The sequence below is a fragment of the Phacochoerus africanus genome, chromosome 14, assembly GCF_016906955.1.
Source record: "Phacochoerus africanus isolate WHEZ1 chromosome 14, ROS_Pafr_v1, whole genome shotgun sequence".
NCBI lineage: Eukaryota > Metazoa > Chordata > Mammalia > Artiodactyla > Suidae > Phacochoerus > Phacochoerus africanus.
In genome coordinates, this window is record NC_062557.1 from 4,640,768 (window position 1) to 4,668,482 (window position 27,715).

A 27,715-nucleotide genomic window follows, 5' to 3' on the forward strand; every position below is an offset into this window, starting at 1 on the left:
AACGTGAACGCATCTAACCTCGAGGGGGAGCCAGGTGTCAGTGGCGTGGATACAAGGAGTCTCCATGCTGCCAGGGGACTTGCATGTGGCATGAAGGCTCTGGACAGTCCCCGCCCCCAGGATTCTTCCCACAGCATCTTGGGGTCTCTGGTGGTCCAGAGGAAAGGGCCCCCAGACCCTTGCCTGCTTCTCTGCTGAGGCAGGTCTGGCTTCCCACTGCCAACGGCTGTGCCACCTTAGTTGCCTAAGACCTCTGGCTTCCCACACCTCAGGTCCTGTATCTCATCCTCCCTCCTCTCCCCGCCCCACCTGACTTGCCCGTAGGAAGCTTTGAGGCCAGAGGGAGATGCTTCTTTTCATTACTTGCAAATGCTAGCAGCCTCTGCGGTGTTCTACTCCACAGACAGTGTGGATGCATCTCCTGAGCTCCATGCAGAGGGAGCAGGGGTGTGCCCAGGGCAGTGAGCAGTCATGTGTGCTGGTGGGCAGCGGGAGGGCACACCCAGCTCTGGAGCAGCCCGCACAATGGGAACAGCTTGTCTGGCAACAAAATGCCACAAGGCAAGAGCCAGCGTGAGGGACCTGCTGCTGCCCTCTCCCAGCGCTGGGTAGCTCAGCTGACGGTTCAGCACCAGCACCCGGGGACAGCTCCCAGCCTAGTTTCTTCCCACGCAGGTGGGGCAGAGATGCTATGTCAGGTGGCACCTCCTCCCCCAGAAGCTGCGGCTCCCCACCTGGGAGGTGCATCCCACTGCTGCCACAACCATGCAGCCCCTTTGTCTGTCCCTGTGCCCTTCTTTCCCTTCAAAGTAGACCCTCTTCCATAGCCACGCTTACATGTGCCATTCCTGAGAACACGAAGCCTACTGGAGACGAGCACAGCAACATAAAAGGATGACTCCAGCGGGGTGAGTTCCAAGCCACAGGGATGAAAACCTTCAAACAAACAGGCCCTTTAGCAGCCTCACCGCACAACCCAGTCTCAGCCCCCTTCTCCCCCTGCTCGCTCTCCAATGGAGGTCACGAGAAGTGCCGCCTGAGTCACACTGGCAGACGTCAGGTTCCAGGGGGAAACTGCAAAGATGGAATAGCTGCCCAAGCCCAGGGCCCTGTTGACCTAGGATTGTCGATGGCTCTGTCCCCATCAGCATCCTCTCCTCTGCGACACCCCCGTGCTATAGAGCGTCAGCATTTGTGGTCAGGAAAAATGATCGGGAAAAGACAGAAACACCTAGAACCAGCAGACCAACAAGAGAGTGGGAGGACTCTGGCCAGGAATCCCATTTTAGCTTAAAAACTACCTGAAAGCAAGTTAATGGGCTGAGGAGGAAAAGTCAGTTTGCAGACAAACAACTCAGGGGCCTTCCTTAGTTACGCCCGGGTACAAAGTCAGAAAATCTCATCCCAGTGCCAAGAAAAGGAATAGAAATTTACCAGGCACAAAGTCCCAAGCCATTAAAAAAAAATTTGATTCATTTGATTGCATGAAAAATTAAAACCTCTTCCTAAAATGAAACAAAACAAAACAAAAACAAAAAACCTTGGCGTTCCCATTGTGGCTCGGCAGTAACAAACCCGCTGGTATCCATGAGGATGCACTTTGCCCCCGGGCCTCACTCAGTGGGTGAAAGGGTCCGGCGTTGCCTCGAACTGCGAAGAAGGTCATAGACGTGGCTCAGATTCTGCATGGATTCGACCCCCTGCCTGGGAACTTCCGTATGCCATGGGTGCACCCCTAAAAAGACAAAAAAATGAAAAACCTCCGTCTCTACCCGAGGGAAACTCTGACTCTACCAAGTGACATGCACAAAAATGTCCACCGTGGCATCATGCAAAATAACTTGTAAAATCAGGAAAAACGGCCCATAAATAGGGAAAATTGAGAAATAGTGACGGTACATTCACACAAAGGAATATTATACAGCAGAGAACATGAAGGCAGTGGAGCTACAGGCAACCACACGGAGGGATCTTTAAAACCTAATCATGGGTGAAGAAAGCCGGTCTTGAAGGCTACAGAGAACAGACACCACTTTTACAAACTCAAACCCAACCAAAGCAAACTAAGCCATATAGTGCTCATTGATACACGGATTTGTATTTTTTAAAAAACTAAATTTTTTTTAAAGCAAAGGAATGATAAACACAAAATCCAAGTTCCAGGTTCCTCCGGGGGCAGGTGGGAGGGGGGGCAGAGGGATCCCCAGGCCAACACAGAGCCCCAATAATGTTCTCATTCTAAAGCTGGAAGGCGGAATCCCTTCTTGTGCTTCATGACACATATGGTACGTATATTTTTATATGTATCAAATACCACCTCATAAATACTAATTAATAAAAGAATAAAAATCTTCTGTATGTTGACATCCCATGGATTTAGTGGTTAGAATAAACCTAATCATAATTGCACGCACACAGCCCCACCTCCTCTAATCACCAGTCTCCCACCTCCAAGAGCGTCAGAGGGACGCTAGAAAGGCAAGCACGGGAGGGGGGGGGCATCGCTGCCCCACCTCACCACCTCCCAGGTCCTCCTGGCCCCCAACACCGCCTCCCAGATTGGCCCAGGAAGGAGCCCAGTTCCAGAAGAGGACCCCTAGGCTACAGCAAGCCCCACCAGGACGGCAGGTGGAGGGGACCCCACCTAAATGACGTGGCTCAGTTGCACAAGCCAGTATCTGTCAGCCCCTCAGCACAACTCTAGGGCCCCCATCGTCCCTGAGATGGAGAAGAGAGAACGGGGCCCTGTTTGAACAGCATGACACAAATACGCCCCCTTGGTGCATCCTCAAAATGACTAGGCATCAGCATTGAGGATGAGGCAGGCTGAGCAGGTGTGCCACAGCAGCACAGTGGAGACAGGGCTCCCGGGGGAGGGCGCCCCTTCCTCTCCTCCCCCCCCGCCCAGCACTCACCTCTGCAGCTCCTTCAGGGAGACTGTGATCCGCAGACCGTGTCCCAGGACATAGAGAGCAGCCAGGATGTCTGCCCACTGCACCATCTCTCCCAGAGGCCCGCCCTTCAGCACCCGCGGGCTGAACACATCCCCAGACTCCTCCGTCAGGAAGCCAATGTGGACGAGGATCTGGGGGCGGGTGGGGGGGGGCACAGAGGGTCAGCCCGGAGGAGCAGCAGCCCATGGCCCTGCCACCGCCCCCCCCCGCCAGGGAGACCCGGCCAGCAGAAGACCTGCCTCCAGGCTGTGCCCCAGAAAGCGCCTTCTGGCACCAGAGCACAGAGGAGGGACCAAGAGGCACAGGGACCTCGCTGGACGCGGGTAAATGACAATCACACCCTGTCCTCTAGGCACTTAAGGTCCAGATGGAAGAGGCGGACAGGAAACGCAGACGAGAGACAATTTCATGAAATGATAAGGACTGCAAGAAATAAACAGGGTGATGAGAGAGGCAGGGAAATATTTATTGCACAGATGGGTGGATAGATGGACAGACGGATGGACGAACCAGTGAGCAAAGGAAACTCCCCCAAAAGACTACATTGTCCCCAACGTTCTAGGCAAATGCTGTAATTTTTTCGCCTGATGGGAACAAGGTGTCTACAGAACGCAGGACTCCTAAGGGGGAGGGGGGTGTCATTCTGCCCCCAACTTGAAACCACATCCTGACTCTGCCTTCCCAGCTCCCGGCTCGAATGCAAATAAATTCTTTTTTTTTTTTTTTTTTGGCCGCCCCTCAGCATTTGGAGTTCCCGGGCCAGGGATCAGATCTGAGCCACAGTTGCGACTTACGCCGCAGCTATGGCAGCAGGATCCTTTAACCCACTGTACTGGGCTAGGGATCGAACCTAGGTCCTGGCGTTGCAGAGACACCACTGATCCCGCTGCGCCACAGCGGGAACTCCTCAAATAAATTCAATAAAACTTTGCAAAGGACACACTTAGCGTCTACTTAGAAGCCGGAGGCCCTGAGCTCCCTTCCTGTGCTCCTCGAATGCACAGAGAGGACAACGTACCTGCTTCTGGTCCCTCTGGACGTCCCCCAGCTTCCGCGCCAGGCGCTGGGCAGCCAGTGCCCACTGGACCGTGAGACGCTTGGTACGTTTCTTCATAAAGATTAGAGACTCTTTCCCGCTGCCCATCAGCTCCAGGAGGTGAGACAGATTGCTCCGGAACACTGCCTGGAGGCGGGGGGCAGACAGTTCTCTAACCCTCCCGCCAGCAGCCACGCCACCATCACCCGCTGCCCTGGGCACAGGAGCTGGCACCTTCCCCATGAGGCTGGGCCTGGTCTAGCTTCTCCCACACTTTCTAGGAGGCCCCCCAGCCTCCACAGGTGGGGGGCCCTGCTCTCACCGCTCCCCAACACGTACTCCCTGGCCACACTGGTCTGTCCCAGCCCAGCGCTAATCAGCCACCGGCCGTCCTTTGGGAGACCTCGGCTCTGACCCAGGGCCCCAGCTGCAACAAGGAGGCGGTGAGGTGTGGTCGCAGCTGGGGCTCCAAGGGCAGGGAAGCCAGGCCGTCCCCAGCGGAGCCGAGTAACCATGTGCCTGAAGAAGTTAACGCAGCTCTTCTGACCTCAGAGCCGCCACCCATTAAGGACAATTGCGTAAGAGCTGCCGGGAGAGTTAAGCACAAATACAGTGACCAGCACACGGGAAGCCCTCGCTGAGTGACAGCTATTATTACTATTATTCCAGTCCATTAATGGGGCGCCTCTAGGGCCCCAGCCTGCCCCTCAAGCAGGCTCAGCGTTGCAGCATCCCCCAGGAGCTGGGACGGGCAGCAGCAGGCTGGCAGGCTGGCAGGCTGGGACTGCCCTCCCACCAGGCACAGCTGGCTGGCTTCACCTTTCGGGGGACGTGGGGTTCCCCCTGCTGTTTCCCAAGCGCGACCTGTCCCCCAGCCCCCTGCCGGCTCACCCACCTCCCACGCCTACCTGGACTTTGGGGAGGGGCTTGGATGCCCTCAGGGCGGCCGTCTGGTTCCTCCAGGGCAGCGGGGGGCAAAACCACTCGACCTCACTGAGGTAGATGAGGAAGGAGCATTCGGTGCCGTCGACCCCAAAGAAGGCGTAGCAGGGGTCCGAGGTCCAGCGCGCACGCATCCACTGTGGACAGGGTCAGCTTGGGCCAGGGAGCCAGCGCCAGCTCCCCATGTGCCCTCAGTGAGTCCCCTGCATGCTGTGTCCCTGGGGATCCCAAGGTCCCCCTAGGACAGGCCTCTGGGGTCCACTCTAAAGATGCAGCAGGGCCAGAAGCAGAGAAGAGAGACTGGACCAGGGCCCAGCCCAGTGTCCTGGCCGCGGAGAATCTCAGGGAAGGCCAGGCGGGACCACCCTCCCCCAGGCCCTGAGGGAACGAGGCCAGTGAGAGGACACATGGGGGCGAAGCTCCAGGGCAAACAGTGACCGCGCAGCAGCTCAGGGCCTGGCTGGTTCACCCTCTTCCTTCTTTCCCCACCCCATATCCAAGGGCAGGGCTCAGCTGAAGCCAAGGTCAGGGAGCATCTCCCAGGGGGCAAGGGCAGGACCCATCGGCAATGACACCCACGTGGTCCCCAAGGAAAGGGTGCTCAGAACGAGGGAGGGGCTGGCTTTCAGGTTTGTGCACTGGCTCCCTGGCCAGACGGACAGATGGACAGACTTCCTGCAGCCAGAGGTAGGGGGAGGGGCGGGGAGATGGGGGAGCAAGAAGTCCACTCCTGTCTGAAGCTGTGGGGAATCAGGCTGCTGCTGATGGCACATGTACACTGTAAGAAAGTCCTAAGAACCCTGCAATATGACTCATCCTAGGGAATTTGGGTCGGTGGGCCAGGCAGGTGACCCAATAAAGTGGTTGCCCTGAGGGTGGCCCCTGCCAGCTCATGCCAGGGTCAGGGTCCGGCAGCCGGGCAGAGAGGCCTTGCTGGTGGCTGTCCCTGCCAAGAGCACCCCAGAGCTGGCCTGGGGCACAGCCCCCAAGGGTTCAGGAGATGCCCCCTCCCCCGGTCACCCCGCCTCCAGCCTCAGTCCCGGGCCTCACCTCCACCTTCCCTGAGCAGTCAGGGAACTTGGGGTCACTGGGCGCCTCACACTGGTCCCGTCGGCCTTCAGACACTGCAGGGAGAGAAGGACAACTTGCTGTAGACCCGGGTCCAGGGGGAGCCCAGCCGAGAACGTGTGAGGGGCGGGCTGCCCTGGGTGGGAGGGGGCGGCACAGGAGCACACACGGCCCTCGGCCTGAGTTATCTCCACTGAAAAGCCAGTGCTCCCTGGGCCTGGGTTGCCCCCTCTGCCACCACTCCTGCCCTCCTTAGGGGATTTTGAACCAGCGAGGGGCTGGCCTGAATGGCTGTGGATCACCTGCCTGGATGGGCAGACCCCAAACACCCTCCCGAATGTACCCCTGACTGCTTCAGGGGGGCAGAGTAGGGTCTCCCAGCCTGCTCCGCCTCCCTTCGAGAAGAATGGAGGGAGTTCCCGTGTGGCTCAGCAGGTTAAGAACCTGACTAGTATCCCTGAGGACCGTGGGTTCAATCCCTGGCCCTGCTCAGTGGGTTAAGGATCCGGCATTGCCGTGAGCTGTGGTGTGGGTCGCAGACATGGCTCAGATGGGGCGTTGCTGTGGCTATGGTGTAGGCCGGCAGCGGCAGCTCTGATTCAACCCCTAGCCTGGGAACCTCCATGTGCTGTGGGTATGGCCCTAAAAAGACAAAAAATAAAGAGGAGTGGAGGGGGGGGCCACGTGGGGCTCCAGGGACCTCTGTCCTCAGGACAGGTCAGGCTCGGGTGAACCCTGAGCACCCCGCTGAGAGCCTGAAGAAATCGAGCCCCACCCCGGATGTCCCACCCTGTACTTTGGCCTCCTGGGGGTGGAGGGGCGCCCCCAGCTCCCACCCTTGCTGTGCAGAAGCAGGCTGTGGCGCAGGATCTGGTCAACCTTCATGGCGATGTCCGAGACGTTCTGGGCGATGGCCTGGATCCGCTCCATGAGGCCGGCCCCGGGGGGGAACCTAAGTGGGAGAAGCCAGGGTGAGCTGCCGTGATGGCCTTTCTGGGCCGGGGTGGGGGGGGGGTGGGGGGGTGGGGGGTAGCCTGCCAGCCCAGGTAGCAGGACCACAGGGCTCCCAACACCCAAATACCACCCTGCAGTGAACAGAAATGCAGCGACAGATAAAGTCAGGCCAGGAAATGGAGCTGCTGCCGCCCCAGGCCGGCCTGGAGGGGTTCACTCACCAGCAAGGCACACGTGGGACACACATCTGGGAAAACCCACATCTGCAGGTGCCAGGCGTGCCTGCACACATGTGTGAAGGGCATGGCCTGAGGCTGACCCGGCAGAGGAATCCCATTCCACAACCCAGACAGAATCTGTCCACTGAGGCCCGGGTGACAGAGGCCCTTTTCCTGGGCACAGACGGCGGCTCTGAGCCCGTGTCTCTATTTTCTCCCCGAGGGGCTGTATCTTGCCAAAATAAATTTCACCCCAAAGCAGCCCAGGGACTTGCCAATTCTTAAAGCTTGAGTAAATGATTGCTGGGTGTTCAAGAAGGAAGCCTTCCGGGATCTTTAACGAGTTTACCACCACAAACACCCCAGCCCTCCGCCCCGCCGTCGCTGCTCCTGCTGCCCTGGTTTGGGGAGAATTTACTTCCTGGCCTTGATGGCTCCTCCCTCTCAGGGAAGTTTCCTTGCCATCACACACAGGCTTTAGCTCATTGCAAAAACTCCTATTGAGACGGATACGATGCCGCGGGCACGTGGGGCTCCGAGCAAAGGCGGCTCTGGGGGCTCGTCTCCAGGAAGCTGCTGGCTTGTTCTGAACGTGAGAATTCCTCCTCGTTGGATCTGCACCTCCTCCCCCGGCTTCGCAGGCCCAGCTTAAGCTCCATTTATCCCTTTACAAGGACCGGGTCTTTATGGCCGCAGGTCATGAGAGGGATGTGAAGAGCGATTTTTTCCAACTTGGGCCCCTCTTGGGTCTGGAAACCCCCCTTCCCAACAAAGAAGACCCGGGGCGCCCCTCCTTGGCCACCTGCTGCCCCCCCACCCCGGGCCACCCTCCCTCCCACCTTCCCTTTCTGTAAGGAGAGGAAGGGCGTGGCCCCGTCCACAGAGACAGGGGACCAGCGTGGAAGACGGCAGAGAGGGTGGGGACAAAAGGCAGAGGTGACAGGAACGGGGAGACGAGCCCTCCCCCCATACACGTGCATCCACACGTGCACATGCCATCCAGTCAACCTTCTCCAAACACCATGGAAAATGGCTTTGCCTTTTTCTTTTTTCTTTTCTTTTTTTTCTTTGCTTTTTTTTTTTTTTTTTTTTTTTTGCTTTTTAGAGCTGCACCTACTGCATATGGAAGTTCCCAGGCTAGGGGTCTACTGAGAGCCACAGCTGCCGGCCCACAGCCACAGCCTCAGCCACACGGGATCCGAGCTGTGTCCGCAAATTACACATCTCGCAGCAATGCCAGATCTTTAACCCACTGAGCAAGACCAGGGATCAAACCCACATCCTCGTGGATATGAGTCAGATTCGTTTCCACTGAGCCACGACGGAAACTCTCTAGCTTTGCCTTTTATTCACTTCCTGCCGCTGCTGTAACTGAGGACCACAGACTGGGTGGCTTAAAACAACACAAGCTTAGTCTCTCACGCTTCTGGATACCAGGAGTTTGAAATCAAGGTGTCAGCAGGCTTGGTTCCTCCTGGAGGCTCCAAGGGAGCACCTGTCACAGCTTCTGGGGGGGGGGAACAGCCATCCTTAGCCTTCCTGGGCTGGTAGGTTCACCACTCCTACCATTCCTCCTACGTCACCCTTTTTTTTTTTTTTCCTGGCCATGCCCATGGCACATGGACGTTCCCAGGCAGGGAATGAACCCATGCCACAGCAATGACAATTCCAGATCTTTAACCAGATGAGCCACCAGGGAACTCCCAAATTTCCTCCTCTTATAGGACACCCACCCCGATCAGTGACCTCATCTTAATTTGATTACATCTGCCGAAACTCTATTTCCAAATAAGGTCATGGTCACAGACACAGGGGGTTAGAAGGTCAACACATCCCTCTGGAGGACACAGTTCAACCCTCAACCACCTTCTCTAAAATTACGAATAAAAATGAGCACATACATAGAAGCCGATGCTTGTGCCCAGAAAGTCCCCAAGCAGGAAGGAGCATCAGCTGTCTCCTAGGTCTTTAGATAGTCAAGGAATGCTGTTGGAAAGAGAATGGTCAGCTTGTCTCCAACCCGCGGTAACGTATGAGGAGATGAGCCAAAGCCCTGCCTCTTATGAGCTGTGTGACCTGGGCAAGGCACGTGGCCTCTCTGTGCCTCCAGTTCTCATCTCTTAAAATGGAGGAGATGATAGCACCTCCCTCGGCATTCCCATCGTGGGTCAGTGGTTAACAAACCCGACTAGGAACCATGAGGTTGCAGGTTCGATCCCTGGCCTTGCTCAGCGGGTTAAGGATCCAGCGTTGCTGTGAGCTGTGGTGTAGGCCGGTGGCTACAGCTCCAATTCCACTCCTAGCCTGGGAACCTCCATATGCCGTGGCTTCGGCCCTAAAAAGACAACAAGGACAAAAAAAAAAACAGCACCTCCCTCATAGCAGAGTGAGGATGAAACGAGACGCAAGGCGCTCAGAACGGCAGCACCTGCGTGGCGGGCACACGGGGTTGGCGATCGTGACTGTGGGGGAGCTGAGGCTGCAGCAAAAGCGATTTGGGCCAGATCGTGTTTCCCAACCTTCTCTCACCATCACCCCTTGTAGGAGCCTTTTTAGACACTGCTTCCCCTCCTCGCCCCTCCCTCCCCCCAAAGTCAACACCATGGATATTCAGCTCACCTGTTTACAGCCGACGGAGGGCCACAACCACTGTAGCGGCTAAAATTATACGAACCGATTTCCACCCTTTTGGGGGCGACGGCTCATGGGTTAGAGCAGAGAGGGAACGAGACAACCTTGGCATCCACTGGACTCTAAGAAGTTCCGAGTGAGGGCCATGGAACCGCTTTCCCCATGACCTACAGGCACTGGATGGCCCCTGCTCTCCCCAGGGGGAACGACTGATGACCAACTGGCCACACGCCCCGCCTGCAGAAGTTCCTGGGCCAGGGAGCTAACCCACGCCAGAGCAGCGACCTGAGCCACTGCAGTGACAGTGCTGGATCATTAACACACTGAGCCACACGGGAACTCCCTGGAAGGCGTATTTAGGTGATGATTGAGGCAGCCACAGTGCGGAAGGCTGGACCTGATTGGTCGCTGAGTCAGCGCTGGCCCAGAGCCGGGGCGGCCGGGGCCCACGGGAGGTGCTTCCAGGCTGAGAAGGACTGGGTACCCCTCGACTTCAAGCAACCCCTGTCAGGGACCAGCCAGAGGTCCAGCCGGGTCCCTGGAGACTTGGAAGGGATCTCACCTCACTTCACGCCTTCCTGAAGGCACCTCTCCTTCCAGGCTCTACTCTATCCATCCTGGGGGCATCGGGTCACCCCTCTGAGCCCCCCCACGCCTGTGGTGTGGTTGCAAGAGGCAGACCCACAGGAGTCCGGAGTCCCCAAGGACAGGGATGTGCTCTCGGTGGTACAGCCTGGCCCTGCCCAGCACAGGCCACATGCCCAGGGCTCCATCACTGTGTCAGGCTGGACAGTGTCCCCCCAAAATTCACATCTACCTGGAAGCTCAGCATGGGACCTTATTTGGAAATAGGGTCACTGCAGATGACATCAGGATGAGCTCATACAGAAGGAGGGTGGCCCTGGGTTCAGTTGCCCGTGTCCTTAGAAGACCATGTGACGATGGAGGCAGGGACTGGAGCGGCGTGCCCGCAAGCCAGGGGCACCTGAAGCCACCAGACCCTGGGAAACGCAGGGAAGGCTCGTCCCCTAGAGTCTCCAGAAGGAAGGAGGACTTACGGATACCTGGATTGAGGCCCTCCAGCCTCCAGAATCGAGAGAAGATAAATTCCTGTTGTTTTAAGGCACCTGGTTTGTGGTTATATTTTACAGCAGCCGTAGGAGCCTAATACAAGCACCACCTGCAGAATTGAGGGCAAATGGTTTTTCATCCATTACAAAAAGAAAGCCCAGGTTCTCCTGCCTTCCTGCTGTCAGGAACGTCTTCTCTCTAACCCGTCCTCCTCTTGCAGAAGGCTCACCTTCATTCTGCTGCTATTTTCATGGGAGATGAAGAACCAAGACCCGCATACGCCTAGGTCCATGACTTTCCGTGTTATTGGAATGAGAATGGATCTTGGAGTCAGAGGTCCTGGATTCAAATCCTGACTCCACTGGAGAGCTGTGTGACCTCGGGCAAGTTACCTAACCTCTCTGAACCCTGGGGTCAGTCAGCTCATGTCAAATCTGAATAACCTCAACGACCTTGCGGAGTGATTAATGATAAGGATTAGGCTGTCAAGTGATCCATATATATTAGGCGTTCAATACATGCTTGAGATGCTTTTGCCACCTACCTTCAGTGGTCACTCCATCCCCAAGAGGAAGCCTCCTAAGTCTAACTCCAGAGCAAAGCACTTTACTTTTGAAAGGGTCAGCAATTTTCATATGATAAGCATTTTTTTTTTTTTTGCATAAAACATATCACCAGCCCGGGCTTTAAAATAGTACAGATGGCATCTGTCTGGTTTAACAAGTTCAACGTGTTCAAAGCAGAATTACTTGCATTGCTATTATTATACTGGACTTAGCATTTGCACAGCACTTTCTATTTTCAAATAATATATGATTAGGCTTCTCTCCCTGGGAAGCTTTTTTCAAAATGACAATAACAGTAGATGTCGTGTGACTTCAAACAGCAGCAAATCTATGACCTGGGAAATGCTTCCGGGGGAAAAGAAAAGGGGGCATTGACGGGGGAGACGGGGCGCAGCTGCCTGAGCTGACGGTGTTGTCACGGTGGGGTCGGGGTGGCGGCAGGGCTGGCTTTTCCATCAGGCCCCAGGAGATGCTATGCCAGGGCCCACTGTTTCAATTCCTCAAACATCAGGAAAAAAACGTTGCAGGTCAAAGAAGATGCTTTAACAGGCAATGTTAATATATCTTTATGCCAATGTGGTCATAATTTTGCTATAGGTTAAACCCTGTCCCCCTCCCCAAATGTGACCGCATCAGCCTGGTGCTGTCCTCCAGGTGCAGGACTCTGTAAGTGCCTGGGCCAAACCTGCCTCAGCAGGAGCTCCTACTCTTAGAGCAGAGGAAGCCAGGCTGGGAGGGGTCCCACAGGCACCCCAGTAAGAGGAATGAGGTTCTCCGGCCCCAACACGTAATCTGTAAGTGCCAGGCAGGGACAGAAAAGCCGGGGACATTCTGTACTATCAAGCCAGCCTGAAGGGTCCCACTACCCCTTCCAGCTGGGTAAAGATCCCCCCCAACCCCCACCCCCCGCCACAAGCATGGCAGTCACCTGGCCGTCGGGCTCTCAGCACCACCAGGCAGTGTAGACAAGCCAGACTAGAAGACTCGGGCAGTGCTTTTCCTGTCTGAGCCCAGATCCCTCAGATCTGTCAATCACGGGCCAGAAGAGGCTGCTCTCTCATTGGGCCACTGGCCAAGGTCAAGTTCATAATATGTACCCACTAGGGGGTGGCCGCTCTTATTATTATCATCATTAATTATTACTACTGCTGCTTTAGTCAGCTCTGAACCTGGCCCGGAGAGGATAAAATGATTTCCCAAGGTTGCACTGCAGACTGGGGACGGAGCAGAGACACAGACACGGTGTCCTGTGCCAGCCTGCTCCTTCCCGCCACATTTGCACAGTCAGTAAATACTAAGCTTGAAGGCTGAGCCCTGGGCCTGTGGGCATTTTCTGCACACACACAAAGTACCAGGCATTCCCCGCAACTGATCCCTTCTAACTTGCTAAATAAAAGAGGGCCAAGCCAGACCCCTGGTCACCTGCCCACCCCACTCCTCACCCCCAAAGACCCACCCTGGGGTATTCTAAGTATTCATAGGTCTCTAAATCCTCGAAGCCCTGTCTGAGCATCGTTCACACTCAGACGAGCCACCAGTCCCTCCCGCTCAGGCACAAGCGGCTTCCTGGAGCCAGCCAGCCTCTGAGCTTTGGCCAAGGCCTCCTGAAGCAGCAACCAAGACCACAGGCCACACACTGGCCCCAGGATCTTCTTCTGCTCCATCCACCCCCAGGGGCGGGGGCCAGTGGCCAGCAGCCAGGGCCAAACAGCGAACTCTGGCTCCAGTTGACAGCTAGAGGCTGCCCCCTCCCCAGGGACACTGGCTCCAGGCATCACCTCCCATCAGGCCAGGTCCCCGAAAGGCCACCTCGAGGCTTCTTCTCCCAGCCCCATGAGCCCATCACCGATTCCAGTCCTCACTCCCCTTGCCCCCAGAGGGAGCTCGCCAGGAAGCCTGGGGAAGGAGGTTTAATGTTGAGTTCCTCCCGTGATTTATGAGGGTTGCATTCAATTAATGAGGTATTGATTTCTGCGCAGCTGGCCAGCGTGCTTGCTGGGAGTTGTTATTTTATCATGAAATGGATCGCTTTCCTTTTAAAACACAGAGACTCCCGCTCAGAGGGGCCCCACAGACAGATGTACCAAGACGCAAACACCACGCCAGAAACACGAGCGCCGCAGACAGGAGGTGTGTTCCCTCTAGGTCGGTCCATCTGTCTGTCTGTCCGTTCAGCTCTCACACACACCACGCGGGCCACAGGAGACCCCCACCCCCATGCCCAGCCTTCCCTGCATTTCCACTGCTCTGCTCCTCTGCTTCAGCCCCTCCCCCGTCTCACCCAGAGGCCCTGATGCTCCCAACAGATGCCCAGGGACCTGGCTGCCCCTCCCCAGTGGGAGCAGAGTGGGCTCCTCCCTCCTGCACCACGAAACACACACACACACACACACATATTCACAGCAGCAAAGTAGAGGTGGCCCCACCATTGACAGGGACAGAGCTGGAGTTGGACCACCTGTGGTTTTGTCACTTGGGGAAGGGCCTGGTGCCCCGTGAGAGCGGCAAAGCCCCACCCCCACCCCAGGGCCCAGGCTTCTCCTGGAGAATTTCTTTTTTCACATCTCATAGGTTTATTTTATTTGAGATTCTGCTGTGTACGTCTTGTATCTTGCCTCTTTCACTGAGACTGCATGATGAATGCCCTGTCATTCATTAAAGGTTTTTTAGGAGTTCCTGTCGTGGCTCAGTGGTTAATGAATCCGACTAGGAACCATGCATGAGGTTGCTGGTTCGATCCCTGGCCTCGATCAGTGGGTGAAGGATCTGGCGTTGCCGTGAGCTGCAGTGTAGGTTGCAGACGAGCCTCAGATCCCGTGTTGCTGTGGTTGTGGTGTAGGCCAGCAGCTGCAGCTCCAATTGGACCCCTAGCCTGGGAACCTCCATATGCCATGGGTTCAGCCCTAGAAAAGACAAAAAATAAGGGGGGGGGTGTTAAATACATTTTTAGGAGTTCCCTGGAGATTCAGTGGGTTAAAGATCTGCATTGTCACTGCTATGGTGCAGATTTGATCCCTGGTCTGGGAACTTCCGCATGAAGCAGGCATGGCCAAATATATATATGGTTATATAGTTGTAGTTTTATATATATATATATATATATGGAGAGAGAGTGTCACACTTTATTCCCTCATGCATGTCCATACTGTATTGACTCTCTTCCTATTATCCTATTGCCTTTTTTTTTTTTTTTTTAACTACCATGCCTGCGGTATATGGAGGTTCCCAGGCTAGGGGTCGAGAATCGGACCTGCGGCTGCCGGCTTACACCACAGCCACAGCAATGCCAGATCCTAGCCGTGTCTGTGACCTACACTGCAGCTCGTGGCAATGCCTGATCCTTAACCCATGGAGCGAGGCCAAGGATCAAACCACATCCTCACAGAGACTGTGTCGGGTTTTTAACCTGCTGAGCCAGAATGAGAAGGCCTGTCCTGCTGTCTTTTAAGTATCTTAAAAGTACTGTGTGCATTTGCCTGTGCCCTCAATAATCAGAGACTTAGCAATGAAGTCATATTTGCCAGTCTGTTAGGTTAAACTGTTTCTTGAGGGTGGGATTTTTATTATTCGTGAGGTTGAATTCTTTGTTCTGTTAAATGTTCTTCTGCCTCAAATTCTGCTTTGTTTGGTATAAATATTGTCATTCAAACTTTCTTCCCCGTTGCTGTGTTCTAGATATGTTTCTTTTCATTTCTGAGTTGTTTGGTTTTAGGCCTGTCTTGCAGACGGCATATCATTGGATGTTGAGAAGCTCTGTCTTTGTTGGGGATGTTGAACCCTGTCACATGGATGTCACACTTGATATTGAATTTGAATTCACCTGCATTGAATTTATGCAGCTGCCAACCCCACCCCACCAGTCCAGCCCATCCCCAGCCCAGGAGCCCGACAATGCCCAGATCTGCCCTGTTAGGAAGGGACAGGAGCTCCGGTTGTGGCTCAGCAGGTTGAGAACCTGACATAGTGTCTGTGAGGATGTAGGTTCGATCACTGGCCTCGCTCAGGGGGTTAGGGATCCGGTGTTGCCCCAAGCTATGGCGTACGCCTGCAGCCACAGCTCCAATTTGGCTCCTAGCTTGAGAATTTCCATATGCCACAGGTGTGCCATAAAAAAGAAAAAAGAAAAAGTAAGAAGGGTAAATCCAGGGGCTGAGCCCAGCACAGGGCCTGACAGAAGTGGGCAGTTCTTTTTAAATTGAGCTCAAAGTCATCTGAACAGGTGGCGTATCTCCTGCCCTGCTCCCCAAGTTCACAAAGAGACCCCAGGGAGGACTGCTCTCCCAGCATGACTCCACCAGCACAGGGAGGCTTTTTTTTTTTTTTTTTTTTGGCTGTGCCCATGGCATGCAGAAGTTCCCAGGCCAGGGATCAAATCTGTGCCACAGCAGTGACCCAAAGCACAGGAGTGACAACGCCGGATCCTTAACCTGCTGAGCCACCAGGGAACGCCTTTACAAACGTTTTGGTTTTGTTTTGTTTTTTGCTTTTTAGGGCTGCACCCATGGCATGTGGAAGTTCCCAGGCTAGGGGTCCAATTGGAGCTGCAGCTACCGGCCTACGCCAGAGCCACAGCAACTCGGGATCCGAGCCGCATCTGCAACCTATGCTGTAGCTTGCTGCAATGCTGGATCCTTAACCCACTGAGCAAGACCAGGGATCGAACCTGAGTCCTCATGGATACTAGTCGGGTTCTTAACCTGCTGAACCACAGCGGGGACTCCTGGAAGCATTTTTGAGTTTTTAAATAAAGCTTAAAAAAGTTGGAAAAAACCTTTGCCCTCAGACAAGGATTCTGATGTGCCTTCCTTTCTGCTGTCTCTTCTGCACAGGAATAGGGTGTTGGTTCTTTTCCCTAAGAGGGTGGGACATTCTTTGAGGACAGAGCTCTGACCTGTCTCCTGGGTCTTCCCCACCCACTCCTGACAGAGCCCAGACTCCGCACACGATAAGCACTCAGTGAATACAGATTGGCTCGAATGCAGACGGGCTCCAATTCCGGCTGGCTTTGCTACTGCACAGAAGCCTTAGGAGATCCCCACTCTTTGGTTTTAGGATAGATAATATGACGCCGTGTGCAACAAATCTGGAAATAATCCCTAATTATGTTTTCCTAGACTAAAAAAAAAAAGGCACATTTGCTTTCCCTGCGGACATACCAGCCATGCGTAGGAGACAGCCCAGAAGCTTCTGGAAGGTCAGAAGGAAGGCAGTGGAGGTTGCTCTTTTTAAGCCACAGATCATTTCAAAGTGAGAAAACCAAGGGCAGGGAAGCAAGAATATGCTGGAAACATGGCAGTGCCTGCAGGATCCTGGGCTGCCAGCTCCAGGCTGGACAACCTTAGTGGGGAGAGGGTGGGGAGGGGGCTGCGGTGTTTGTGCAGGAGGGAAGCGATCGCAAGGCCTCAGCGTGCCCTGGACACACCCACCGTTTCTCTCCCCAAAACCAGAAGCAACAGTGTCCCTGAAATTTATGGCTCTGCCTGTGGGGTTTGATGGGCTCCGCTGGTCATGATGGATTGTTGCTATTTCCTGGGATGGAGCTGGGAGGTGGTGCACGCTCCCCTCTCTCCTCCAGAGGAGATGAAGGGCAGAGCAGGCGAGGGAGGGAAGGCCAGGGCCAGGAGGAGGCAGAGAGACACTGCATGTGCCAGCAGGAGAATTCCCAGCCTGAGAAGGCTGGTCGGGAGCTGAGGCTCACCTGCTGCCCACAGCTCTGCTGCCCACTGCTTGGCCTCTGTCCTCACCCAGGGAAACAGCCCTGCGGACAGAGGCTGGATCTGTGGCCCAGACTGGTGGGCACATAGCTGGGGGCAGCCGGGAAAGTGGAAGGGGTGGGGGCGGGGCAAGGGGCTGAATACAGCAGAGGGAATACAGCAGCAAGGAGAGGAAGACCCGTGCCCAAGGGGTAGAAATGGCCTCGGGGGGAGTCCAGGGGAGCCCAGCAGCCGTGCCTCCATCTCCCTGTCTCTGCCCCTCTGGGTTCCCCTCTTGCCCCCTCCACCTCCTCTGCTAAGCCAGAGACTTCCCACAGCGACCACCATATGTTCCAACTCCACTTACCATAGCAGACAAAGCCCCTCGCCACCTGCCTGCTGACCTCTCCCGGTCCCCACTGGGCTCTGCCTGGCTGGCCTTCACATTGGTTCCTTTTCCCCAACACTCCCAGCTCACTCCCACCCCAGGGCCTTTGCACCTGCTGCTCTCCCTCCCTCCAATTCTCTCCTCCCAGCTCCTCACGTGGCTGGCTCCTCCCTGCCATTTAGAATGCAGCTCACACATCACCCCCTCGGAAGGGCTTGCTGGACCACCCTGTTTGAACTGCCCCTTCCCCAACACCCGCTCCCTCATCCTTCAGAGCCAGTATCTGCCAGTATTGCATTTCTTTCTTTTTCTCAGTCACTGTCTGCCTTCCCCCAGGGAATGAGGTCAAGACTCATCACTGCATCCCCGGCGCCTGTAGCTGCCAAGACAGATTTCTTGAGCAGATAGATCTTTCGCTCCTTCTCTCAGATGCTTAGTCCCTGGAGGGTATGAGAACACGTAACCGGGGCCCCACCACACAGCCTTGCGGCCCACCCAGGGGCCCCAACGTCCCACAAGAAAGAGCTCCCCCAGGACCCAGGCACAGTGGTGGCCCTCCCACGGCCACTGCTGCATTTAACTTCAGGCTCCAGGAGTTCAAATTAAAATTAGTGCCTACATTCTCCAAAACAAAAATTCAGAGCAAACAATCAGTCTTGGCTCTGATTTTTTGTTTTGGAAAGGTAGATACTAAAGGATTTTTTCCCCAAGTTGTGAATTAATTGATATGAAAAGTCTTGAAAAGGGATTTACAAAAAAATGGAGTTCCCGTCTTGGCTCAGCTGAAATGAACCTGGCTTGTATCCATGAGGATGCAAGTTCGATCCCTGGCCTCGATCAGTGGGTGAAGGATCCGGCGTTGCCGTGAGCTGTGGTGTAGGTTGCAAACATGGCTCGGATTTGGCATTGCTGGGGCTGTGGTGTAGGCCGGCGGCTACAGCGCCGATTGGACCCCTAGCCTGGGAACCACCATAAGCTGTGGGTGCGGCCCTAAAAAAAAAAAAAAAAAAAGGACAAAAATGAACTTCCATGTAGCCATGTATTTAATGACTGGCTGTCAAGAGCACAGTGGTGAGAAGGGGGGCTCTGGACCTAGCTGACAGCTGTGCAACTTTGAGCAAGTTCCTGAACATCTCTGGGCCTCGGTTTCCTCCTCTAAGCAACGGGGATTAACCTCCCGTAAGGTGGTTATGGCACCGACGAGACCACAGAGGGAACGCAGTAAGGTGAGCTTTCGGTAGATAGGGATGCCGACATCGGCTGACCCAACTGGGCATCCAGAACATTCCACCCGAAGGCCTGTTGGACGTGGGACTCGTGGCTGGCAGTCCAGCACAGGCAGCCTGAGGGGCAAAGGATTCCCCCACCAGACCAAGGAGGGGGGGGGCGCTGTGCTTCACATCCCACCTCGTGGGGCCCCTCAAACATAGGCCCCTTCCTCAGGCCGGCCAGGGCCCCTCAATGCCCAGGACGCAGCACTGACCCTCTCTTTGGTTTGCTCAACACCCAACTTCAGAAACACCTGAGCTCTGGCTTCACATCACACACGCTGGCTAAGGTCTGCTCTTCCGCAAGTTGTCCAAAAGTGTGGATTTCAAACATAGTTTTTGGCAGTGGCACGCTTTCAGCAAATCACGCTGGCCCAGTGAGAGCTTTTCCCAGATTGGGTAAGAGTGTGGGTTTCACACTAATTTTTCAGCAGTTCGAACACACGGAGCAACTCCATCTCACCGCAAACGCCAATATCTAAAAGGGTGAGGGCCGCTTGTCTCCCTGGGGTGGTTGGGGTCCGAGCCGCCTCCCTCCACAGCCCAGACTGGGGGCCAGGACTCCCAGCTGGGACAGGCCCAACTTCATGCCCACTCCCTCACTTCCTGGGGGCCAGGAGAGCCCCACAGCTGAGACCCACCACCTGGGTTCCTGGGGACATCCAGAGGCACGCAGAGCCAACTCTTGGAGAACTCTGCACATTCTGGCCCCGGTAGTGGACTATTTAGAATGAATAAAGCAGAAAGTGCCTGCCGAGATGACCCAGGTCCCTGTGGCAGGAGGACAGACCACCCCTGCGGCCATCACGTCCATGTGCATCTCAACAGGTGCCCATCAGCACAGATGGCACTCAACAGCATCACAGCGCGTGAGAAAGGCAGGTGCAATGGGGAGCCACTTAGGGACGATGTGTAAAAACCACACACTACGCATCGACTGTGCACATGTGTGGATAAAGTGCACTTTGAGGCCGCCCCTCCGGCCCAGCACAGGGCGGGGTACCCCTCCTCCCCGACTCCAGGAGCCCCGCTCTCTCCCGGGTCCCCCTCACCTGTCCACGGCGAAGCGCCCGTCCCCAGCAGCCCGTTGCAGCTCGCTGCTGTTCTCCAGCCTGGCCAGCGTGTCCATGCGCTTCACCATCAGCTCCAGCAGGTCACTCATCTTGCGGAGGACACCCCGGGACTCCGGCCCCCCCAACACTGCAGGCAGAACGTGGGTGCAGTCAGAAGCAGCCCAAACAGCCCGGAGGCCACCTGAGACCCACGGCCTGGTTCTCTGAGCCTGAGAGGCTCAGACCTCAGCCCCACGCCCATCTTCCCAGGAAGAGGAGGGGTCAGGAGGGGAGCCAGCCCCACCCCTCACCCCTGCAGGACAGGAATCCAGAGAGCCCCGGGCCAACCCTGCTCCCTTCCCGCTGTGTGACCTTGGGATAATCTTTGAACCTCTCTGGGCCTCGGGTCTTGTCACCTGCAAAATCAGGCTTCAGACATAATTCCAGGTCTGCGAGACGGCAGGGAAGGCCCACTAGTGGGACAGGAACCTCCCCGACCCCCAACACCAAGCTCCAGACAGAACTTGTGGAGCAGGGGTCCTCAAAGTCTGGTCAGCCATCCACTCACAGCTGAACCTCCTGGCCAGGCTGTTCAAGTCTGGATTCCCGGCGCCAGTCTAGACCTGCTGAGTCAAAGCCCTGGGGCAGGGGCCCAGACCCTGCCCTCTGCTTGCTCCCCACGTGGCTTGGACAGGAGAGGCTCCGAGCCCAGGTGCAAGGGGTTCAGAGCCCCGGCTGCACGCCTTCCCCCCTGACAGCCCCAGACCCCACTCTAGAAAACCCCTGTGACTTTGTCCTGACTCTCAAGCCGGTGTTTGGGCTCCTGAAGATCACCTCCAGGGCTGAGGGGCCGGGAGACCTTGTGAAGAATAGAATTAAATGAAAATGAGGCGCTTCAACCAAGGTCCCATTAACCAGCCTGAGGCTTCCATGACTCCTTTCTAATCATTCGCAGTGCAGGTGCCAGTGTGGGAGAGCAGCCCTGTCTTCCTGTTTAATTAAATCTTGTGATGGTTTCAAGCAGTCCCTCCAAACCATCCAGAGGTACTGGGTTCCAGGCACTGCAATCCCCAGCCCGGCTTCCTGCAAACCCCAGGGGACCAGGCTCTGAGTCACTCTTAACAAATGAGCTGAGTCTGTGGGGACCCCAGGCTGCCAGGGGGCAGGGGGCGTCTTAGGTGGGGTTCCCCAGAAGCAGATCCCAAGGTAAGGGTTTGAGGGCAAGCGGTTATTTGGGAGGCGAAAGGAAGCCGGGCTGGGGAGTGCGGGGTGACACGGGGAAGGGGAAAGAACCAGAGAGGGGGCGCCATTGACCTGGGGAAACCAGCAGGTGTAGAACCGGCCTCAGGGTTCTGCCCCTGGGGGGCGAGGGGGCACCAGCCACTGCTTGAGGGATGGCCAGGTTCTGGCACTTTCCTCCTGCCGTGGCGCGCCAGAGCCGGCTCTGGCATGTGAGCGGGAATCGTGAGAGCTGAGGGTGTGAGCGCCAACAGAACCCGCTTCTCAGGGGAGAAAGGTCGGGGGCCCGGGGGGGGGGCGGTCAGAGGGGCTGGAGGCGAACACCTGGGCTCTCACCTGCCTCTGCCACCAACCCCTGTACCAAAGGGGATCATGGGAACACTCTCAGCTTCAGTGGCCCCAACTCAAGGCAATAATCAGGCCCTGACCGCAGCCCAATGTCAAGGTGCCAGGAGGGGCAGGGAAAGAAGACAGCAGGCCATTCGGAACCAGAGAGAGAGACGCAGGGGGAGAAACGGGGGGCAGAGGGAATGAGGGGGCTGGTCTCCTCTGCCCTGTGCTTGGGGCTCAGCCAAGGAGGGGGGCTCACCGAGGCTGCACGTGAACACAACCGCCTGTGACATTTCTGCTCTGCTCGTCCCCCAGATCCCCTGGCTCCAGGCCTGTTTCAGTGGCTGCCGCCACTTTGTCACACCAAGTCATCTCCTGGCTGGGGTCCCCTGCCAGTCGAAGCAGCCCGAGGTCAGAGAGAGTTGGGGGCTGGGAGTGGGGCTCACTCTGGGTCAGGGGGCAAATCCAGAGCAGGGAGGGGCTGCAGGCTCCTGGGAGCCAGGGAGGAAAAGTGGGGCAAGAATGCCCCCCCGGGGGGGGGGGGGTGGTGCAAGGGCAGGGAGAGCGGAGGAAGAGGAGAGACGCGGGGTTGGAGAAAATGGGCATCAGAAAGAAGGAAGGAAACACTGATGCCAGCCCCTCCCCTCCGAGGAGCTGGAAGGGCTCTTGGCCCTCCCACTTTCCCCTCCCAGAAACTGGCGGATTTTTCAGTTGGAAGCAGGAAATTTCACCATAGTGTGAAATGAAGCAAACTGAGATCGCTCCTGCCACTCGGCCCCTCCCACTCGCTCGCAGCCCCAGCGAGTCAATCAAGCAAGATATCTGGGGTTCCCTCCCTCTTTCAGCTCCACAGAGTTGGGGGCAACCGTGGACTCAAAATCACTCTCACCTTGAGACCCCTACCCAAGCCCATCATCCAAGCACAACACCTGGCTTTCAACCAGGGCTCGGAGCACAGAATAAAACAAGGGGGGCGTTCCCATCAGTTCTGCTGGAAAAATGGGCACACATCAGATGCTTTGACCTGGCCGCCGCTTTGCACAGCTCCAGAGGGACCCCCCCACCCCCAGTGTTGCAGGTCACCTGATGGATGTCCTGGGGTTGCTGCTAACTCAGGGTGGCCCCTTCCCCAAAGGAGTGAGATGAATGAAACAGAGTGAGGAGTTCCCTGGGGGTGCAGTGGGCTAAGGATCCAGCGCCTCGGTTTGAGCCCTGGCCTGGGAACCTTCACATGCTGTGGGCATGGGAGGAGACGAAGCAAAAGAGGAGAAAGGAGAGTGAGACCACGGCTAGACTCCCCTGCCAGAGCCTGTTAACCGAAGCCCCCAGCCGTGCACCCAGGCCCGACTGGACCACACTGTGCGCCAGCGATGCTGAGACGCGGCACTGTCCCCCCGCCCCCGGGGCTGACGCTGCGTTCCCCACAATGCCACAGGCCTGGCACCTGCCCTGTCACACTGCTCGGGCTCGTCCCAAGCCTCCTTCACCCCTCCGAGCTCACTGCCCACACTCTTCCCGGGACCTCACTGCCAAAGCCCCCCGCCACACACACACCCCTAGTCCCATTTCACAGGCTGCAAAATAACTGGTGGAGCCAGTAACCACAGAGACCAGGCTAAATCCCTGGATGGGCCTGAGCCAGGTCTAGATGCTCGGAGCCCGAGCCTCGAGACAGAGCGCGCTAAATGACTGTGCATATTAACGTAGGGAAGCTGGACTTTCCCAGCTCAGCCTGGGGGGTGACAGAGAGGACAAGGCCCCGGGAACAGGGCAGGACGGCCAGGCAGGGGACAGCCAGGCAGAGTCAGGGAAGCACCGCTGCAGCCATGGGGGATGACCTTTGGAGGGCTCTGAAAGGCAGGGGTGTGAGAGGGACGTGCCATCTGCTTGCTGTGCTGAGCGGAGCCCCCGCCCCGGGGCAGGGGGCCTGGGGGGCTGACACAGAGGAGGCAGGAGGGGGAGCCCAGAGCAGGACAGTTCAACAGAAACAGGAGATGGGACAAGGCGTGACCCGGGAAACACAGGCCCCCAGGGCACCTGGAGATGGCTGGGGTCTGGACGGCCCTTCCGACGGGTTAAGCCAATTCTTTAAAAATGTCACCAGAGGTCCTTTGTGGTGCAGCAGGTTAAGGATCTGGCACTGTCATTGCAATGACTCGGATCACTGCCGTGGCGCAGGTTCAATTCCTGGCCTGGGAACTTCCACATGCCGAGGGTATGGTCCAAAAAAAATGTCAAGAGGCAACCAAAAAAATGGAGTTCCCATCACAGCTCAGTGGTAACGAACCCAACGAGCATCCATGAGAACGCAGGTTCGATCCCAGGCCTTGTTCAGTGGGTTAAGGATCCCACGTGGCCGTGAGCTGTGGTGCAGGTCACAAATGCAGCTTGGATCCCGCATTGCTATGGCTGTGGTGTAGGCCGGCAGCTGCAGCTCCGATTGGACCCCTAGCCTGGGAACCTCCATATGCTGCAGGTATGGCCCTAAAAAGACAAAAAAAAAAAAACCGCAAAAATAATGTCAACAGAAAGAGTGACCCCAGAAGACCAGGGGCTTACAGCCTGGGGCTACGGAGACAGACCCCTCTCAGTGGGTCTAAGTCCCCCTCCATCAGACTGGAGGAAGGCCACGAGACACCCCCCAGCACCTGGGGCTCAGGGGCGGCTCCCACCATGTCACCGAGTCAGATGGTGCAGGACCTCAGGAGACACCCGCACCCCCATCACCTCCCGAGGAGCCCAGGGCACTAAGCACATTTTCTGCCCTGGACAAGAGGGTGCGGGGGAGCAGCCCATGCACGGCCTGTCCTGTCGCAGGCAGACCCTCCCACCTGAGGCGCTGCCTGGAGGCCACCGCCAGTGGGACCATCAGCACAGCAGGCTCCCGACGCCGGCTTGCCCCAAGTCACCTCATGGCTGCTCTCTGCTTGGCTAAATTGAGATGTATTTAATGTGAGGCCCCAAGGACACATGTCAGGAGGCAGCCCAGTCCCCTCCATTTCCATGTGAATGAGGATGCACCAGGGCCCTGGCGTCGTCGTGGGCGATGGGCATTTCTTCACCACCTGGCCCCACCCCCTCCCCAGTGCGCTGTTTCCCTCCACTGTCCGCCCTTGTCCCCCTCCCCCCACCACCCCCTGTCCCCACCCCGTGTCCCCACCCCCACCCTCTCCCATTGCTTCCAGGAGCCTGAAGGAGCCGTGACCTTGGCAGAGAGAACAGACTTTGTGGCACTCGCGGGATCACGTCTGTGCAGCTGGAAATGAGCGCACCTGTCTCTCTGCACATGGCCACCCCGGAATCCTCCCGAGCCCGAGGCAGCTCTGCGCACTGGGCAGCATGGGTGACAAGGGCAGGCACTGGCCCACTCATCCCTCACCAGCCTCTGAGAAGAAGAGCCCCCTCGGAGGCAAACACAGAGGAAGGAGGTATTTCTCTGATGTTCCCCAGGTTCCATCCTGGTGGGGGGCTGAGAGGTCACGGGGGAACCTCAGGGCCAACTCATGCGGCCCAAACGAGGACCTCCAGCCTGCAGGCCTCTCCCCAGAGACAGCCTCCGACCTCTTCAAGGCTGGCCTCGGTCTTTAAGGCAAGACAGAGCCGGAATCAGCCGCACAGGCGCCCCAGAATCTGTGGCAACGTTGGAAAGGAGGCCTCAGACACGACTTGAAGACCCCCAGCGCTAGGAGGGAAGCAAGTCCCTCTTAGGACAGGAGAGGGGGGCGGAGGCAGGAGGCAGGGAGGCCAGACAGGGTGGGGACGGAGGCCTGGGCAGGGAGCCCGCCCCCCAAAAATCCTCCCTCCAGGCCTGAGCCGGGCCCAACAGCAGCACCAGGGAATGACCTAGACTACAGTCCTCCTGGCTTCGCTTCTTGGTCAGGACTCTGCCCTCCGCCCCCTCCGCCCCCTCCGCCCTGACTCCCAAGACGAGTGTGCAGAAGAGAGAATGAGACACCTGCCGCATTTGCATCCCCAAACCAGAGAACTTCATCACGAAACTCAGAACCTCCCCAGGGGGCCCACCATCCGTAAGAGGCTGTGGAAGGTTCTCCTCCTTCTAGAGAAGACCCTTCTCCCTGCCCCCCCACCCCAGCCACGTCCACGGGGGACCCCACTCCCCTCCCAGGCTTGACAAGCGAGGAGAGGTTATTTCCCCATTTGTGTTCAGATGGTTTTATTGGTCAATGAAAGACTTTTCATTCTCAATTTTTTTTCTAATGTTCCCCCCTAATTCTTAGTGGGTTTCCTTCTCCTAGCTCTGCCTTGGGGCTGCAAGGAGTCCTCCCCCAAAAAAACCAACCCAACCCCCACCATGACCTTCAGCATCCTCCCCAGTGGGAGCTCCCCTCGGGGACTAGTGCTTGGCATTCAGTGTTCCTGCCCAGACCCCCTCACAACTGCACCCCACTTCCAGCCCCATCCTAGGTAGAAATGCTGGCTTCTGCAGGGCTGCCCCAGGCCTGGGGTGGGGGTGTCATTTGAGGGGTATTTCTTGAAGGATCAGGATTTTAAACCCACAGTGGCTCTTCCAAGCCCCTGCTTTGGGTCTAAGCAAATCAACTTAGTCCAAGGGCATGAAAAAATTTGAGGTGGGGAGTGCTGGGACCTGCTGTATAGCACAGGGAACACTACTCAGTGCTCCATGACAACCTACTCGGGGGGAAAAAATCCAGAAAAGAATGGATATGTGTATATGTATAATTGAATCATTTTGCTCTACAGCAGAAATTACGACAATACTGCAAATCAAATATAATTCAATTTAAAAAAAACGTTAAATGAAGGGAAAAAAAAGAAATGGGGGGGGGACAGTGAGACCCAATGTGAACCAAACTGGGGTCAGTTCCCTGGGGTTCTCAGAGGCCTCCCTCCCTGTCCAGCTCCTCCACCCGGCTTTTTCTTTTCTTTGCATTTCTTTTTACAGCCGCATCTGCAGCATATGGAGGTTCCCAGGCTAGGGGTCAAATCAGAGCTGCAGCTGCAGGCCCATACCACAGCCACAGCAACACTGGATCCGAGCCACATCTGCAGCCTATGCCGAAGCTGTGCCAACGCTGGATCCGTAACCCACTGAACAAGGCCAGGAATCGATCCAACCCACATCCTCAGGGACACTGCACGGGGTTCTTAACCCCTTGAGCCACAACGGGAACTTCCAAGGGCTTTACTTCCATATTCCAGGGCCTCAGCTTCCAGCCCAGAGGTCTGGCAGATGTGAAAAGACCTGGACACACTTGCTCTGAGAGCTGATATCACAGCACACCGGAGACCTGGCAACGCCATCTCCAGGTGCGCGCGGAGAAATGCCTACGTGTATCCAGCACAATTCACAAAAGCCCCAAACCAGAAACAGCCGAATGTCCGCCCAGGATGGAGGGATAAATATACTGCGACGTGTTCACACAATGGACACTGCCCAGCAGTGCCCGTCTGCACCCACACACCCTGAGGCGGATGAATCTCACAAACAGAAGATCGAGAGAAAAAAGGCACACGCAGAACACCCGCCCTGTGAGCCTGCTTCGATAAAGTCCGAAAACCAGGCAACGCTCCTCTGTTCTTGGAAATCAGGCTGCTTGGGGAAGCGATGAGTGGACGGAGGCCTAGAGGCACTTTGGGGATGGAGCAGGCGGTGTCTCTCTCAGTCGGGGCTGCTGGGCGAGCGGATGCGCGTGCATGCGCGAGCGCGCGCACACACACAAACACACGCGTCTCTAGTCTAACCTCAGGGCCCTGGGCAAGTCCTCTTCCCTCTATGGCTCTGCCACCCCTTAGACACAAGATCTAGGCTGGAGTTGGACCCCGTCTCCCTCTGCCAGGCAAAAGAGACCGCACAGAGCACGGAAGCCCCTGGTCCTCTCAGGGCACTGGGCTCAGCCCTACCAGGACGGGGCCCCCACCTGCACAGGAAGATATCTAGACAAAACCAGAGTCCATCCACACACCCCCTTCTCCCCCAGCCCTTGATTCCCAGCTTCTGGAGCCCTGACGTTTCTGGAGGTCCAGCTTGCTCAAGCCCCCTGCAGCAGTCCACCCGGATGGACACGCCCCCGCTTCCAGGGGTGGCATCGCCCTGCACCCATCCCCCGCACTCCACCTCCCCCATCCCTCCTGAAGCTGCCCCCTCAAGGGCACAACTTCCCCATTCGCTCCTCCACTGCAACCCCCAGGATTCGCCGGCTAGAGATCCTGGTGCAGGCCTCTAAACATCCCGGGGGGCAGTGCCCCCCTCTCAGACTCAGCACATCCAGGAATATTCGCAGAGCTCGCGCTGTTGGCCAGATGCTGCTTGAGACCCTTCGTGT

General features: G+C 56.6%; 1 protein-coding gene across 1 annotated transcript in view; it reads right to left on the reverse strand.

Moving 5' to 3' along the window:
- The window catches only part of MGAT5B (alpha-1,6-mannosylglycoprotein 6-beta-N-acetylglucosaminyltransferase B), a 72,040-nt gene that overhangs the window by 38,831 nt on the left and 5,494 nt on the right, over nt 1–27,715 (reverse strand). The window contains 6 exon segments of the mRNA XM_047758742.1: nt 2,916–3,085; nt 3,973–4,137; nt 4,899–5,069; nt 5,983–6,056; nt 6,837–6,952; nt 19,842–19,989. Coding sequence (XP_047614698.1) covers nt 2,916–3,085; nt 3,973–4,137; nt 4,899–5,069; nt 5,983–6,056; nt 6,837–6,952; nt 19,842–19,989 — 844 coding nt within the window.